This window comes from Accipiter gentilis, chromosome 3 (genome assembly GCF_929443795.1).
Source record: "Accipiter gentilis chromosome 3, bAccGen1.1, whole genome shotgun sequence".
Lineage (NCBI taxonomy): Eukaryota > Metazoa > Chordata > Aves > Accipitriformes > Accipitridae > Astur > Astur gentilis.
The window spans coordinates 39,318,423-39,336,096 of NC_064882.1; the positions used below are offsets into that span (position 1 = coordinate 39,318,423).

Genomic DNA, 17,674 nt, shown 5'->3' on the forward strand with positions numbered 1-17,674 from the left:
TACTGCCGCCGCCTTGGCAGCTCCGCCGTTTGTGTCGTGACCGTGCTTCTGTCAGGTGAGGAGATACTAGTGCTCAGTTAATCTGCTTTCTCTGGAGTTACCACACAGGAAAAGAAGGAGTAGGGGCAAGATTACAGGGCTGCTAGGTCTCTTCCTCTGTGGAAAAGGCTCTGGAGAGATGAAGTCATCGAGAAGTTCTTTTTATGGAGACGTAGAGGTTTGGCCTGTTTCCTGGTGGGAGAAGAAAGGAAGGGCTTTCCCTTGCAGCACACAAGTGTCGGGAGGATCCACGCCCCGTCGTTGCTCCTGGGTTAGCTCTTCGTCTGGCTCCGTCAGTGTACTCTCTCATCACAGGAGTGAGGCATAAAAAAACAGCCTAAAATTGTTAGCTTTTTCTGCAGTTTCTCCACTGCAACTGGGAGGATGAATTCTCCTTCGCGCCTGTCCTCTCTCTGCCCAACTTGTACCCTCCCCCCGGCCCATTGCAGCCGACTTACTTATCTTCTGAAAAGAGCAAGATTTGGCCAGTAGAAACTCTACAACACATTGCTACCCAGAGACCGGATTTGTATTGTCTTGTGCGAAAACCAAACTTGGTTCACAATAAGTTTTATCAGATTAAAGCAGAAATAAAAAGGCTCCCCTCAAATCCATGAGAAGGTCAGTTTTTCATCTGGTGTTTATAGATCAGTTTCTATCCTAATTTCTTAGTGTATGATTTGGGGTGGAAAAAAAAGAATTAAAATCTAATATAAGTTGCACCTAACTTAAAGATATTAAGACTTTTTCTGACCTTAAATGGTATTATTTTTCATGACATGGATGAGTATGGGTTCAGCTGTAGCACACACAGCCTAGCATCGTTTTGTATTAAAGACAAAAGTTACTTCTATTGCCCTACAAACAAATTACTGTGACAAATACCAGTATTCTGAGCATCCGGCTGTACGCTCTGAATAACCCATTTCAGTGGATGAACTTAAATGCCCGAAGAAGAGAGCTGGGAAACGGAAAGAGGTGAAGTTGCGTGTGTGTAAGCTCTGCCTGCAGATCTGCTCCCGTTCTGAGCCCTGGGGCTTGTTTAGCCGCAGGATGTACTTCTGCTTTTCTTGGAGGTATTTACAGCAGTCTCTGCTACCGTGACAAGTGATTATTTCACCATTTTACCAACTTTATAGCAGACTGGTAATTAGCGGTGAAATTTTTCATCCTTGCAGATCAGCCCGGTGGAAAAGAAACACATTTTTTAAAAGAACCACATCATCACAGCTTTTAATCAAGTAATATTAATTTTATCCACTTCATTTTATGATGGTGTTGATAAAGGAATGTCTGCAAAACAGATTACTCTTTCAGAAAGCCATTAATTTTTTTTTAACTATTAGAGGCCATTGGTCATGTGTGGTAAGAGCCAGTAACAGTGTTGATATTTAATCCACTAACTTGCACTTGCCAAAATTGGTGGAAGGAGAATTGAATCCCTCTAGATGCTCTCTAAGGAAGAGCTGTACTCCATGCAAATACTAATGGGGCAAACACATCAGAAATTAATTTCACCAGCGATGAAAATGAGCCAATTTGCTTAAGTGACTAATTAAACGCACTGTTGTTAATCTGTAGCAGCAAAAGAAACATCCAAGTGTGTTGCATAACTACCTAGAATGAAAATGAAGGCTATATATGAAACGGAAAAGACCAGAAAGCATTCGGTCACCTTGGCAGTTCTTTCTACCTGAAGGATTATAGATTAATCCCTGCAAAGGATTTCTGCGGAGGCATGTCCAGCCAGAGACTTGCCCACTGGCAAAGCAGAGTGAAGGCACTCCAATTTCAGAATTTCTTCCTTCTATTTTGAGGCGTAAAATGTGGTTACACACGAATTATGTCATTGAAAGGGTTTGTGCAATACGGATTTTTAAGTGATGGCATTTTTGTACATGTGAAGCACTGACAGAGAGCCTTCTGCTGCTTACTGGTTAAATTGTTACCTAAAGGTGTCACTGAGTGGGTTCCATGCCAGAGCCACTGGGTCCCAGAGCCAAAGGTTTGTAGTCAGTGAGATGTATTCTACTGAACCAATTCATATGTATGCGCATACATGGTGCTTGCTACATTCTGTAGCACACAATATTGTGTTGTATCATTATCTCATCATAATATAAATACAAGTTTTTATGCCTTCTTGTTGTCGTTTTCAGGGTTTTTTTAACTTTTCACCATTTGTTTTGTGTGTATAGCGTTTCTCCTCTTTGCAAATCTTTACATATAGGCTTAATGACTATTTCTTAAGGCACTCACTGAATTTTAGCAATTCAAATTAATAGTATGGTAGGAAGGCTGGAGTGCTATTTAAACTAAAGTTCTTTTATATATGTTGGCCCAATGCAACCCCAATAGTCATTAACGTTATTTGTCTCTAACCATGGGTGCTGTATAAATTTCCACTATTACATTTCTCAGATCAAACCAACCTGTAAAACAAAGTGCAAATTGAAATGCATTAGTGTCTGTTCTAAGTAATTATACTTGAAATCATTCCAGCTCTGTACAAGACAGAAAAAAAAAAGTGTTAAAAGGCAGCCTACAAGTTCTGCATGTGTGTTTTGTTGAATATGAAAGTCACATCACAAGTGATGTACAGCCAGACAAAAATGAGCATTTTAGTTTGTTACTAGGAGAAATGAGAGGAAGGACAGAACTGAAATGCTTTTGCAAATTGCATCGTTATACTCTCAACTGTAATGTGTGACATCCACTGGTTTTTGTTTCAGTTTGTCATGCGTGTTGCACTTAAATACAGCGATGTGTTAAAAATATAGGAATAGTAGTTTTAAGCTGAAATCATGGCAAGTAGCTTGTTGATTTGTTTATGTTTGATTCAGATAAGCTGAGCTGCTTAATCAGTAAAAATATTCATGCACAAAGCATACTATTTTTTTTATCATGGCTTTCTTTGAAATTACTGCTATCACAGAATAAGCATAAAATACAATCCAGCACATTACTAACTTATTAGAAATTAATCTCCAACAGGAAGAAAACTGTAATAAACTTTTAGCAGTGCTATATTTTGGGACAGCACCACTTTTCTGAGCACAAGAAAGAATTCCATGGGGTAATAGAATTATGACAAATGCAGTGGCACTATTTTTGTAAAACCTGTACAGTTTATGACTTGTACAGCTTCTTTTATGACATTTTTAATGTCGTGATTTGTTTATAAGAAAAGTAAGTTTCCTCATTTTGCTAATGATAGATGTTTCAAATTTAATATCAGAACTCCAGAAGCTTGCCTTGCCTATCAGGATGAAATGTTTTGTCAAAGCCTATTTAAATGGAAAAGAGCCTTGGATTATAACTAAATTCAAGCTGATATAACCATCGGCTTCCTCTAGAAGAGGTAGTTTAAAGTGGTTTCAACGGCAAAGTTCTCAGTTGTTATTATTATTCTAGAAACCATGAATTACCCAGTGTTTTTAAGGACCATGGCATGGCAAGAAAGGTATGATTATGGTGTGGCGGACAGCGGAGCAATGGAGGGCTGGCATTACTGCTGTCAGAAGAGCTGGGTTTGGAAGAGCGGAGATTGCTGCTGGTAGGAGGCCGATTTCCTTTTGCCCGCTATGATTTTATGCTCCCCAGGCTGAGGAGGCAGCTCTGTAAAAGCCCCTGAATGGTTGGTCTCCTGTGTCACTGCTGTGCAAAGGAACCACTACCCCGCTGGGGAGGAGCCGGTGGGAGATTTATGGGAGAGGGGGAGCAGAGCAAGGAAGCGGGAGGGATCAGGCTGGTCCTTCACAGTCCCTGCCGAGGCTCCTGCTGAGTCCTAGCGTACATTCCCACACTAAGGTTCAATTTCTTACAAACATAACCCATTTGCCGACAGCCAGACTGATCAGCCCTGCTAGGGGTTTTAATCCAGAATAGGGTCATAGGAGTAGACATACAATTTTCTAGGAAAAAAATAACCTTGTGCATCATTGTGTCTTAATATGTTAGTAGTTACCCCAAACACGTAGGCACTTTATATTTACGGCATTGAATCCAACAAAGCTGAAGAAAACTAATCACTTTGACCTGCTTTTCTGGGAATACAAGGTCTCAGAATGAAATCTACTGTTCCTCTAGAGAGAAGATACATGTGCTTGTGAGAGAAAGCAAGCTGGTGCCAAATTCCTGTCTTCTAACTTAGTTATAATAAAAGTTCACATGGCACTTTAAAAGCTGTGCTTAATTCAGAATATAAATTTGCTTAAAGCAATGAATTACCTTTCAGGACAAGGTGTTTCCAAAGAGTGGTTGCTACTCCAGCAATCTGCAGCAGGGACCACTAACATCCTGCTGCTGCTAGCAGATGTGCAGTATGATGCAAAATGAAAAACCTTCTATGCAGTTACAGTTCACCAGCTAAAAACTTATTTCTGTGTCTTCTCGTGTGGGTTTTTTTCCACACAACAAAACCAAACCAAACCCTAAGGCAGTAATAAGCAAACCATTTTTATAAGAGTTTTTTACCTGCAGATGTATCCCAGTGGGAGGGTTTATACTGGCCAGCTGCAATGCCTATATGGCGGTAACTGCATGCCTTGGCTGTTTTTTACAGCCTTGGCCAATGGGTAACCGACAGCTTCTCTCTGAGGTGTCAGTCACAACAACATCATATTTTGCAGTGGAACAAACACAACATGGCATTGATGGAATAGTGCAGAGCTTGCAGACATCTTTCCAGAAACATCCATGTCTTAATCTGCTGGAATCCACCATAAAACGGCTTGTAAAGGCAACATGCTATCTAAGCAACCTCTCCGGTTCTCAGACACAGATGCAAAACAACTGCTCCTAGAATGGAAAAAAAGGGTAAGGTAAGCCTTTATGTTTTGACTAAAAACAACCAAGAAAAAATGAATTGGAGAAAAACAATCTTGATACAAAAGGAGCTGCAAAAGCAAACACTGAAGCACATGGGGCTGCAGTTGGGTGGGGAAAGGGGCTGTAGGAAATTTCAAAGATATGTTTGCAGCTCGTTTGTAGGGGAAGTCTGTTGTTTAATCTCTGCCCTAAAAGCCGATGGATGGCCTAACAAATGAAAATTTGTTTCACATTAGAGGCTTGTTCTTTCAAAATGAGAGTTTTAAGTGCACAATGTTCTGCCCTAAAATATTTCAATTCTAGCCTGAATTCCTATGCCAGTGGGGATTATGAGATCATGCTGTCTGTCAACTCCTCTTTCGTCCATCTGTTCCCCTCCTCCCTTCCTTGATAACTTTTGAACCTTCAGGCTAATTTTCACCAAATTTGACAAAGCTGAGATAGGATGGAGGCTGCAACGATAATCTGCGGTGAAAACTTCCAGGAAAATTCCATGTCTGAGTAGAAAGAGAAACAAACTATTTCATGCACTGTCCTTTCCCAAAGGCTGGTCCAGTTGAGCTGTTCACTGTTTTTGAGCAGTGGCTACTGACCAGCACGCATGTAGCTCCAAACCAGCTACAGGATGAGCATATAGTCCTGCTTGCCCAGATAAACAGATGGGGATGTAGGTTTTGTGAAAGGCCACGAGGGAGGTGGGACATCGTATGCGTGTGAGTCTGCAAAGAGGGAGAGGAACCGGTCACACAGGGAACTGAAGGCATTAGTTGCAGCAATCCAGATAGACAATTTGATAGCCAAAAGACAGACAATGTTTTATCAGATGTGTCTTCTTTTGCCTAAGATGAATTGCTCTCAGGACAGGAGAATTTTAGAAAGTTTTCTAGGTGTTTAAAATTTGCTTTTACTCAGGTATTTTTTACGTGAGTAACACTGATATTTATGAAATTTGAAAAACAGCCAATACTGTGAAGCACAAGCCTCCAAAATACTACTGTAGGAGAAGTTGATTTTAGTAACTGACTGAACTGAAACAGCATAGTCTTATGAAATAAGCTAGTGAATGCTTTTGTTCCTTCCTCATCGGAAAGACGCAATGAACTTTATCTGCAAGACAATTTGAAAACTTCAGCTAGCCAAAATTGCAGCTGCATATCAGGCTGTAATCTGATGGGGAGGAATTCAACACTACAGCTCTTTTTACCCATGAGAACCCATTGCCAGTTCAGGGTTTAATTTAAAGGTGTCTTGCACAGACCACATTATACCAGGAATCAACATAATGCACTTTGCAGGCCATAAAAGTGATGATTTTGATGTAGAAAACCTCCTGTGAGTTAGTCTTAGCTGTGCTGAGCGGCAAGGTTGCTCATTTCCCCGTGTTGATTCATTTCAACAATTGCATTAAGTGAGATTAGAGAAGCTGCACATTTAGGACATGTAGTAGGAGGGCTCAGCCACCCACATACAGACTGGGTCAATGTCTCATCAGGGTGAAATATGCAGATAACATTTCTGGATGCAATCAATGATTTCTTTCTAGAATAACTGGCCTTAGAAACCACAAGAAAAAAACGCCATTCTGAATTTAGTCTTCAGCAGTGCAGAGGATCTAATTCAAGAGCTATTAGTGGGTGAGCTGCTCCATAGTGGCAACCGCAATATAATTAAGCTTAACACTGTAAGAAGAGAGCAAGACAAATAAAGCAAACGGATACTCAGTTTAAAGAAAATGACCTATGCAAAAATGGGGAAGAATGCCCGAAAACTTAAAATGAGCAGTTCAAAAGCAAGAAGCCTACATACACCCAGAAGGCTTAAAAAAACAGCGTACGAGAAGCCCAGGTAAAATGTCTGACACAAATAGAAAATGGTAGCCCAAACCTCCCCCCTGCACAACTCAATGAGAAAGTTAAGGAGGCTATCACGAGGCAAGTAAGGAAGCCCAGAAAAACGTGGCACGCAAAGCGTAAACAGGAAACGAAGACGACTAAACTCAAGGAGCGGCTGATAAAGGATGCTCAAAGCCTTAGTGAAAAGTTTACATGACACTCAACCCAGAACCAGTCCTCACAATGCTGAAGAGGTCCCACGACCATTGCCGAGAGCTTTCTGGTGGCTCCGTGGGAGCAGCAGCCGAAGAGCCAAGAAAACAGGGAGCACCGTAAGGAAAGGTGTTAGAAAGAAGGGTTTTGTAGAAAACCTTGAGGTCTGTGTGCAGTCTTGTCTCTGCACCTCAAGCAAGGCACGGCGATGGCACAGAAGAGGGCAACTGAAATCGTTGAGGAAATGGAGAGCTTGCTTTAGAGGCCAAATTTTGGAGCTCTCCAAACTGGGGAAGACAAAGCTGGAGGGAAATGTACTGGTGGTTTCTAAATTGCTACGAAGGCCACAGGTAAGGTAAATGCAGAGGTGATATTCACCAAATCCTGCAATGCTAGAGCTGGGGGTCATTTGATGGGATTAGGAGAGGGTTAAAAAACAACTAAGAAAGTGCTTTTTTAAGCAGCAGCTAGTGACGTTTTGGAATTTGTTGCCTTGAGAGTTCTGGGGAGTTATGAGCAGGTTCAAAAAGGCATTAGGCAAATTCATGGACATAAAGTCCATGAAAAAATGCTAAAAGGACTAAGCAGGGATGAACCACGAATACAGCAACTGTGGACACAGGACTGGTAGAAGTGGCCACCATTAGCCCCGTCTCCAAGCTTCGGGGAGGCTGGTGGCCACACGCGTCTGAGTCCCGGTTTTGGTCCAAGCTGAGCAACGTCAAATCGTAGTCAGGTCTCCCCCGTCCTCTCCCTCCCGGGAGCAACGGGCCCCAGAAAAATGACAGGCTACGGCGGAGGGGAGCGGAGTGAAGCGAAAAACCGGGAGCGCCGCCCCTCAGCCGACCGGCCCTCAGGTGAGGGACGGCCCCTGAGGTGAGGGACGGCCCCGCCGCCCAGACCCCGCCCCCGCTCCCTGTGGAGCCGCGTGACGTCACTGGTCAGCGGGCCGGCGCCGGCCAACCCCCCGCCGCGCAGGCCCCTTCTTCCCCCGTTAGCGCGAGGCGGGCGCCTGTGCGGGAGGAGGGAGGGGCGAGGAGCACGCGCGCAGGCGCAGTCGGCGGCCGAGCGGCGGCGCGGGGCGGCCCTGGGCGGCGGGGAGGCCGCGCGAGAGTAGCGCGTGGCGGGCGTTTCGAGCCGTTGGCGCCCTAACGGCCGGCGGCCCCGCCCCCCCTCCGCGCGGGGCTCGGGCCCGGCTCCCTCTCCCTGGGGCGGGGACGCTGCCGACGCGCTTCCTCGGTCTTCCCGCCATTTTCTGCGTCCCCCTCTCTCTCTCTCTCTCTCCCCCCCCCCCCCCTCTCCCTCTCTCCCCCTCCCCTCCCCTCCGAGCAGTGGCTGAGGCAGAGCGCTGTGGTGAGTATCGGGCGGTGCGGGGTGGGGGCTCGCCCGCGCCGGGGGGTGGAGGGGACAGCCTCTCCCCTCCGTCTCCTCGTCCTGCCCTGTCCTGCTCCGGGGCGGCTCTTGGCCGAGACCCCTTTGGGAGGGCTGCAGGTAGCAGCCGCCCCGGAGTTGGGACTTGGCCGGCGGGCGTTTGGGCTCGTCGGCTCTGGGAGGAAGCCCCCCGAGGGCCCCGCTCGGGCGGGCGGGGCGGGATGTGGTGGTCGGGCGACCCCGCGCTGCGGACGGGGGTGGCGGGTGGCTCCCTCAGGGGCCCGAGGGATGCTGTCGGTGGTGTCTGACGGCGGGTTGAGCGGCAGTGTCGGCGTGCCTTCGTGGCCTGCGTACACGTACAGAAGGCTATGTGCGCTCCTTTTTATTTATTTATTTTGGCGACAGCCCTTTTTTAGCATGGAAGGCAGAGGGCAGTTGGAAGGCTGCCTTGTGACATGAAATTTGCATAACAAAGTCTATTTCTTGTATAATCTGTAACTAAGCTAAATCAAATACACACAGAATTTTAAAAGGATATGCTTACTTGTTCAGCATATATGCCCTCCAGGCCGGCTGGCAAAGCGAGGTGTTCTGGTGGAATGTATGTTCTAGAAACAAAGTATTAAGTAATACTAAACTAAAAAAAAAAAAAAACAAAAACAAAACAAACAAACCCTGGGTATTAACGGAGTATTGAAGACAAGGCCTCCTGACTTTATTGATAATTTGTCCTATTTGCTGTCTGTTGCACACACTTTAGGATCCCAAAGCTGATTATTTGTTTGCTGGGAAACTCCTTTTTCTTGTAACTTTTAGGTTGTGACTACTTTCACAGGAGTATTTACACTGACCTTAACTTAATTTTATTTTTTTATAATCCGTCAAAAATACATCATTATGTTGAGATATTTTTATGTTAAAGGATTTCTTGTTCCATTTTCAGAGGAAACTTTAAGGTTTAGAAGAGAAGATTCTGCCTGCTGCTGAAGTAAAAAAATCTTCATAAGCAAGATCTTGAAGTGCAGTGTAACATCACTGTAGTTTTGTTTTTAGAACAAGCTGAAAGCTCCTCTCGTTTTGGAAGAGTTACAATGATTGTGGGTGGTTTTTTTTGTTTAATGTGAGGAAAACTGTACAAGTAAATCACTTTTGCAGGCCAATGAAGTACTCAATATTTATACCTGTCGCTTTTAAATTAATAGTAGTATTCTATTTTATTAGTAAATTTATGTGAATTAAGGAAAAACGTGGTTGCAAAGATAAGGGATTTAATTGGTGTAAAAATACGTGTCCTGATCTGGTGAACATAATATATTAAGATATCCCTGAAATAAAAATTGTTTTCTAATCTTTGAATAGCCACTCTGATCCAGAACAGCATTCAGTTTTCTGGTGTGATCTGACATTTCCTTTTTCCTGTGCAGACTCTTTTTGTTAAAATACAGAATATTCATTTTAAATGACAGAAAAATTACAACTGGAATAATACCCCAGATTTTTTTCATGTATTTGGATCTTTTCTGCTTACAAAAAATATTTTAACAATGAGCTGTGGAAATGATTTTGTGGAAACTCTTAAGAAAATTGGATATCCAAAAGTCGATGAGCTTAATGGAGAAGATTTTGATTGGCTGTTTGAGTCTTTGGAAGACAATTCATTTCTGGAGTGGTTTTGTGGAAATGTAAATGAACAGCATGTGGTATCTGAAAAAGAACTGCAAGATTTTGATAATCTTCTTCAGTCTGGTAAGCCCATTTTGGAAGGAAATGCACTGGATGAGGTCCTTAAAACCTTGAAGCCCGTGGATTCAAAGTACAGTAGCCGAGAGGAGGAGGAGGAGGAACTGAAGAAATCAGAGGATGAGCTTCAAGCTCTTCAGAAGTTAAAAAAACTTCAAATTCATCGGCATAATAAGCTTCAAATGATGGTTTCTGTAAACAGCCATATGTTACAAACATTAAAAAGCAGAGAGGAAGCAGCACATAAAGATTTGAAAGAAGGACTGGAAGTGTTTACTGCAGCAAATACTAAGCTTAATAATGAACTGCTGTCTCTTACGGATGCAGCTAAGAAATTGGCCTCTTTCTTCACTGCTTCAGATTCAGAACAAGGGCCAGGCCTGCATCCAGTGTTTTTTTCCCAACTTTCTTTGGACAAGTATTTGTCTCAGGAAGAACAAAGCACTGCAGCACTTACCTCATACATAAAAACCCATTTTTATCAGGGTATGTCTGAATGGGTTGAAGATTCACATGAAGGCAGCTTTCAGCTTGCAGATATAAGCAAGGAAGTTGCTTGTGACAAGACTAATGAAGTTTGCGAAGATAGTCAAGAGATGGCCAGGCTCCAGACAGCATATATTTGTGCTCAACATCAGCTAATTCAGATGCAAGCTAAAGAGGAGAGCATGAATTTGGCTATAAAATGCGCGGAAAGCATGCTGCAGTCCTTGGACAACAAGGTAAGCCACAAAAGGTAGAAGGTAGTGGAGTTTTAAACAGGCAGGTGTGTTCAACTGGATCTAGTAAAAGGAATTGCTGAGTTATTGTTACTTCAACTATTTTTACATAGAGAAATTGTACTTTTATGAAGTTTTAGTGTTGCTCACAAAACTCCTTTTGTGAAGTAGCTCCAGTTTTTATAGTTAGAAACTCTTCAGTATGGCAGAGTATCTTTAATTCTACTTTCCAGAGTTACTACCTTAAAAAACCTGGAACTTAGTAGTACCTTTCTAGTTTAGTTTAACTTTGAAATTTTGAATTATAACTGGCTCTTAGATCTTTGTACAACAAAAAAAGCTTAACTTCGGTTGAAATTTTGTGGTATTGAGGAGCTAATATCATAAATGTATTCCTGTTTATATTCTGTAGCATAACCTTAAATTTTTAGTTCACTGGCTCTTTTGAAACTCAAGTATTTGTAAATGAATCTGATAGTTGAAGCCCCAGAAATCTCTTAACAAGTGAGTGACAGGCAGATATGGGTACTAGAATTTAAGAATGTGAAGAAATCATAACTGAAGGAAAAATAATAGCTTATGCCAGTCATGGAATAACTTGTGGCATCATGTCAGTTTGTATATTTTCGTTTATGGATGACTAGCATATACGACTTGATTGATTAGAGTCATTTGAAAAAGATTGATTCTGATAGCAGTGTTGATAGTCATCTGATTGAATATGTAAAATTATGTTTGCATGTGAGATTTCAGTTAGACATGCTTGAAAGCTGGTTGCTAAGGAAAATACAGCTCTTCTATTTTTAACATGATAAACTGTTTCCTGGCCTTGCAATAGAATGAAATTACTACTTATTCAGACATGTTTATTTGATATCTACTTGTAAATCTGTGTTTGCCTTATGTTGTAAACTTCTGTAAAACTGCTTGTGGAGTTTTCATTTAATTTTGTAGATACAAAAGATGCAGTGATTTTAACGTACCATATATATGTGAATCTTGTGTGAACTGAAGAAATGTGTTAGGGAAGTGGCTTGGAGGAAACCATGAAGAAATGGACAAATACTTTGTTTTATGCAGGATATTGGAAAACAAGAAAACCTCGATGCTAAAATATCTAGTTTAAATTATGAAATTTCAACAATTAAACAAGATATAACTCAGATAAACAATGAAGAGCTCCTTCCCCTTCTGAAAGAGAATGCACGACTTTTGAGCGCGCCAGTGGTGAAAGCGTACCTGGATCATCAGATTGCTCAGCAGGACCATTATGCTTCAAGTCAAGATGAAATATGCAGGCATTTGGTAAGACAGAAAGCATCATTTGAACTTATTGAGCTAGCCCATGAAATGGAGTTGAAGAAACATAAGGAGATCTGCTGTCAACTTGAGAATTTGGTAGAATCTCTGAAACAGAGCAATAACGAGTTGCAACAGAGACTACAGGTGATAACTGAGCGAACTCAACATGTGAAGCCAAGAAACATTATTAGTTCAAAAGATGGTTTCTCTTGCAGGTAAGTGTTATAGTCACTATTGAACTTTGACTTACTTTGAGATAATACTGGGGAGATAAAGGCTTAGCTTGCCTAAGCCTTTTCTGTTGCTAAGTTCTTAGTTACTCACTATAGCTAGTTAGTATTTTGAATTCTCCAGAACTGAAGCCTTCATGATACGAGACTTGCCTCTTGCTTATCCTTTGAAATTCTTTTCAGGTTTGCCTGAGGAAAAACTGTTCAGTTATCCATCTTGTTAATATTGCTGAAGCATTCCTAAGCAATATCCAGAATATAATGAAGGTTTAAAGCCAAACCTGTCTTACAGTGCCCTGATCTAGGACCTCTAGAAAGTTATTCTAGAACTATAGATGTAGAGAGCTGTTAGTAATAGTGATTTGCCAGGTCATATGCATGGCCTCATCAGCTTAGCCTGCAAAATCCCCCATGTGGTAGAGAAGAGGAATGACTCCTTCAATATATGAAACATGTTTAGCTCATTTTTACTGCTTGATTTGCCCTTTGTGTCAGTGTTCTGTCACCCACGTAGAGGTGTGGTTTCGTAGCTCAGATGATATAGTAGGAATGTGTGCTGTGTTGGCTGTCACTTCAAGACTCTACACCTTTTGATGAGGTGTGTTGTATAATTATAGGTGTGTTAATGTCAGACTTTTCCTCCTTCTTCAAAATGGTGCTTTAAGTGTTTTTTAATAATTGTTAAGTGGTAGCTGAGTATGGTGTTGCACAGTGAATAACTGCAAGAATTAGGCAGCATTAATTTAACTCTGGTTTGTATTTACGTTGGCAACTTGTAACATTTTTAAACTCAGTTACTTTTGAAATATAGCTCTTCCTCTTATTAAAGCCAATCTGATTCTGTATTGGGGCTCAACGAAAGATTTTAATATGCAGAGGTGGTAGTAGCAACCAAGCAAAGTTATCTGTAATTGTATGAGACTCTTCCTGATGCAGTGTGAGGGTACAGTTTGGTACAGCAGGTATTGCTGCCTTTTGCATGACTCGTAACTAATTGGAGAATTCTTAGCAGTCTCTCCATAGATAGAAAATGGGAAATACTCCAGTAAGCTTGAAAAGGCTATAAAGATTGCTCTTACTTCTCATTGGTCATTGAAGTCTGCTGTTTTTCAGCACTTAAAAAAAAAATTGTATCTTACCTTGCAGTCCTTGAAATGTTGGGAAACAGTTGGCAAAAGCACATTGTCCAATTCTATTTGCATTCATTGTGTACTTGCTAACTGTTACTCTAGTATTTCATTGCTGTTAATTTAATATTGAAATATTTTGGAGTCCTATTAATCACATACCAGCTATATATGGATAGAATCACAAGATCAGTGGGAGATACAGTAGTGTAGTAAGAGTATCCTGAGCAGTACTGTCCTTTACTAGTCCTCTGACTTCTCAACATGAACATCTTCTCTTGATTAATAATAACAGGAGTGCTTAGGAAACTTAAAAATGCTTCTGTGTCTAACTTCATTTGTTACAGGCTATATCAGCTTCTGGAAGGAGCAAATAAAAAACAACAATTGTTTAAAACATACAAAAGCCTGGAGCAGATGGCTCAGAAGTTAAAGCAGGACTGTGCTACAGTACAAGATCAGATAGCAGCATCTTCTCAAGAACAGTCTCTCCTTTTCTCCAAGCTAAAAAGTGATGTAGATAGCCTTCACGATGTTCTGTATTGTGGAGGAAATCAAATACAGCTTAGTAGTCGGGTAAGCCCTTATCTGGTTATTAAAATTATTGCATTAACCTGTGTAATTTTTTTTTTACTGAGAGAAATGTTGTATGAAGGCTGTAGACGCACAAACTGGCTCCCACATCAGCAACAGATTTATTAGCATAATGATGATGGGCTCAGTATTTACATTGTTTTTAGCAAATGTTAGATTTTATAAATGTTGGCACGTGATAATTTTTTGTTTCTGAGCAAATCGTTGCATCTAACCTTTAATTTCTTTCAAAGGCATATATAGTCATGTATTACTAGTAAGTTTATGGTGTGGGAAATATGTCATTTGGATATGGTGTCACTGGAAAATTTGCTTAAATTTCCCTTTATTTCAGATGGGTTTTTTTCCCCATTACCTGTAATACCTGAATAGTATGGTTTGGCCCATTAAAAAGCCTGGCCTTGGGTGGCTGACTTGGACAAAATAAGAATATCAGATTTTTGAAGGACAGTTGTAGTAAGACAGTCCTGCTACAGAGCTCCCAGGTGTTGGGTTTAGAGCCTCTTTTAAATGGGAATAGAGTTCGTAAAATGCCATTTGTTATACTTAAAAAATAATTGTAGGTATCTCAAAAGTGGATTGAGGGATGTCTTCTGTTACATAATACTTCCTAGGTTAACTACATGAAAATGTATTTAACACTTCCATCTGTGAAGTGAATTTGCAACATACAGAACAGTTTTTAACAAAAATGAAACTTTGTAATTGGAACAATGTGTATTTAGGGATTACACGTTATTAAATCAAGCAAATACCTTTCTGTTGATTCCAGTTACCTCTTAAACCATACTGTTTATGAAGAAAAGTAGTTCCTTTAATAAGGAAATAATGTGCAAGTAGATGATGAGCCTGCTTACACTGAACTATCATAGGAATGATAGTTGGGAAGATTGTAGCTGGTAATTAATGATTTAATTTTAAAATTAAATTGGCTTTGTTGTGGTGTTTTTGTTCCCTTTTAAGATTTGACTAGATACAAAAACTTGTAATTGAGTGAAAATGTCATTCAACCGTCTATCTCATTGAGGGCTAGATATTTATGTTCTTAACTCATCTGGTTTAGTAAAAAAGTAAATGAAATTACATTTTCATAACCTGATGCAAGTACCATAACAGGGAGCTCAAAAGTTAGATAGCTGGAATGGAGTCACTTACCACCTGTGTTTCTATTCAAAAGAAACTGGTTTCCAAAAGCAAAAAACTTTTATATTTCTAGTTCAGCTAGCGTATTAACAATATAAAGGTAATAATTTTTTGTCTTGTATTTTTTGTTAGGAACTTACTGAGCAGTTTCATCAACTGGAAGTTGATTTAAATAAACTAAATCAACTCCTTATGGATTTGATTGCTGACGTGAAGTCAAAGAGAAACTTTTTAGAGTCCAATAAGCTGCTTCAGATGGAAAGAAATTTGTATGTGTATTTTTTCAAAGATGAAGACCGCTTGAAAGAGATGGTGGAAGAGCTTGAGCAGCAGTCTGAAGCTAAAGCTAGCTGTCTGGAAGATTCTAATTTCACCACCAGTGGAGTTCTTAATGTTTAATCTTCAGTGTACTTTTAAGAAAGGAAAGCATGTTAATGTAAACTGTCTACAGGTTTATGGAATGATAAGTATTAGCTTATCAAGGCTAACATTTATCTATCATTGCAATGTTATGTTTAGCTGCCACGATTACCAAGTTTGGATTGTATGCTGCTTTATGGCTTTTGGCATCTGCCCGGCAAGTTCAAATCTTAGTTTTGTTAAAGTCCTTTGATATGAAGTAATATGTTGGTTGAATGAATTACATTCAGGCTGCTCTTCTGCTAGTCCGTATGTTGATTTCCACTGCACACAGCATAGCACAAAAAGGAACATTTCCTACCCTTGAGATAAGTTTTCTTGCATGCTAAGAACCTTTGATATGTGAACTGAAAAATAAATGTGGAGAAGGCATTCCAGATTTTGGAACATGAATGTAATGTGTTCTTTCTGAAGAGGAGAGGTCTCCAAGGCAGATATTCCATGATTGTTTCCCTTAGAGTTCTCCAAAGAAGATTTGGTTTTGTTAAAAATGCATTGGAATATGTACCAGAATCTGTCTCAAGTATGAAGACCATCTGTTTTAAGACCATTCTGGTATCTCTTAATTTAACTTACAGCCTATCTTCTCTGTTGCAACCAGTCTATACTTAACACTGCGCTCTTCAAAGAAAAAGAATTTTAAATTTACTGTTTGGACTTCTGAGTTTGCTCTATTACTTATAATGATAGGCATTTCAATTCAGTGTCCTGATGCTTTCATACTTCTGCTTTCATATCTATTGTTAGACAGTTTATCAAATTTTTATATAGCTTCCTAATACACCAATGGAACTAAATAGGCTTTTATATTATGATAATGTCCAGTCTTTAATATTTTGATGGGATCATCTGTGCTTTCTTTCAAGCATTGTAGATATTGATGAGGGTTAATAAATTAGCTTTAACTTCAGTAACAGTAGTGTTAAAACTATTCTAATGGTAGACTTTTAACTTACGTGAGTATAACTTATTTTTAAATGTTTAAATTTTTTTTAACTTACTGGTTGGATGTCATTATAGGTGGATTTCATGCTGCTTAACTCTACACTTTGTGTTTATTATTAAATGCCAAACACAGTAAATTCAGTTCAGTGTTGTCAGTATTTATGGTAAATCTGTGTGTTGGTTTTGGGTGTATTCTCATGCACAGTGTCTTGTTTATATGTAGTCTGCTAGGTTCTCATTTTGATATGCCCCTGAAGCTTTAAGGCTGCTGCTTCCCACCTTGAGAAGTCAGGGAGTAGTTTTGCCCTCTCTAGGAAAGAAGTGTTACTCTTAATTATAAAAGTTAGGAGGAGTTGTGCGTGGAGAAAGATTATACTTCTGACTCCTGGAATATCAGGGAAAAGAAAGCCATTCTGCCTATCTCTCCCTTTTGCATGGTTACTATAGAATTTGAGCTAGATAGGTGTAGCCAATACTAATGCAGCCTGATGGATGTTCCTCTTTGGATCTGGACACAAATTTTTGTACTTGTAAGCATTCAAACTTGCAATCTGCCTATGGTATTGCGCTAAGAAAAATATTTCCATCTAAGCGGAGGAAATGAGTTTAACCATCAAGTAAACAATGACTTGAAAGTCTACTCATGCGTTGGATTTAGTGGAAGACAACCAGAGTAACAGGACTCCAGTTATTACCTTGTGTAGGAATAATTTATTTAACACCAGTTTTTGGTAGAGCAATTGACTTGTACAGCTTGAATCCTTTTAAGTGTTTTGAAAATGTTGGTCATTTATCTTGTTTGTGTAAGTTTTATGCATTGTTCTGGTCTCACTACATAAAGTCAACAAAGGCATCAGTATGGATACTGTTGTTTATAATTCTCCCATATGCATTGTATCTAGGGGTTCCCCAAGTATTTTGTACGTATTATAGAATATGGCTACAGGTCAACTGGAAAAGCATCTGCTTTTCAAAAAAGGATAAAATTTAGAACAGCAATAGGTGCAGTCAAAGCTTGTTGAGACTTTAGATGTTGCTGACCTGTTTCTTAAATTGACAAACTGTACTAACTATTTTAATGTTATTAGTATTTAATATTACTTGAGTACATCAGTTATACAGAGTTTAAGGAGTAAAGGTCTTATGCATTTTCTGAAACAACACATCAC

The 17,674-nt window shown here is 40.2% G+C and overlaps 1 protein-coding gene across 2 annotated transcripts; it reads left to right on the forward strand.

The window, feature by feature from the left end:
• The first annotated feature begins 8,210 nt into the window (after positions 1–8,210).
• On the forward strand, positions 8,211–16,690 carry HAUS3 (HAUS augmin like complex subunit 3). Of its 2 annotated transcripts, XM_049835332.1 has the most exons (5): positions 8,211–8,267; positions 9,710–10,747; positions 11,825–12,261; positions 13,751–13,979; positions 15,273–16,690. In XM_049835332.1, exons 2-5 carry the CDS (start codon positions 9,830–9,832, stop codon positions 15,537–15,539), a joined length of 1,851 nt encoding a protein of 616 aa, XP_049691289.1. In that variant the 5' UTR covers positions 8,211–8,267; positions 9,710–9,829; the 3' UTR covers positions 15,540–16,690. The 2 variants fall into 2 exon arrangements, with proteins under 2 accessions (XP_049691289.1, XP_049691279.1); XM_049835322.1 differs by lacking the exon at positions 8,211–8,267 and having other exon boundaries at positions 8,349–10,747.
• Positions 16,691–17,674: the final 984 nt, after the last annotated feature.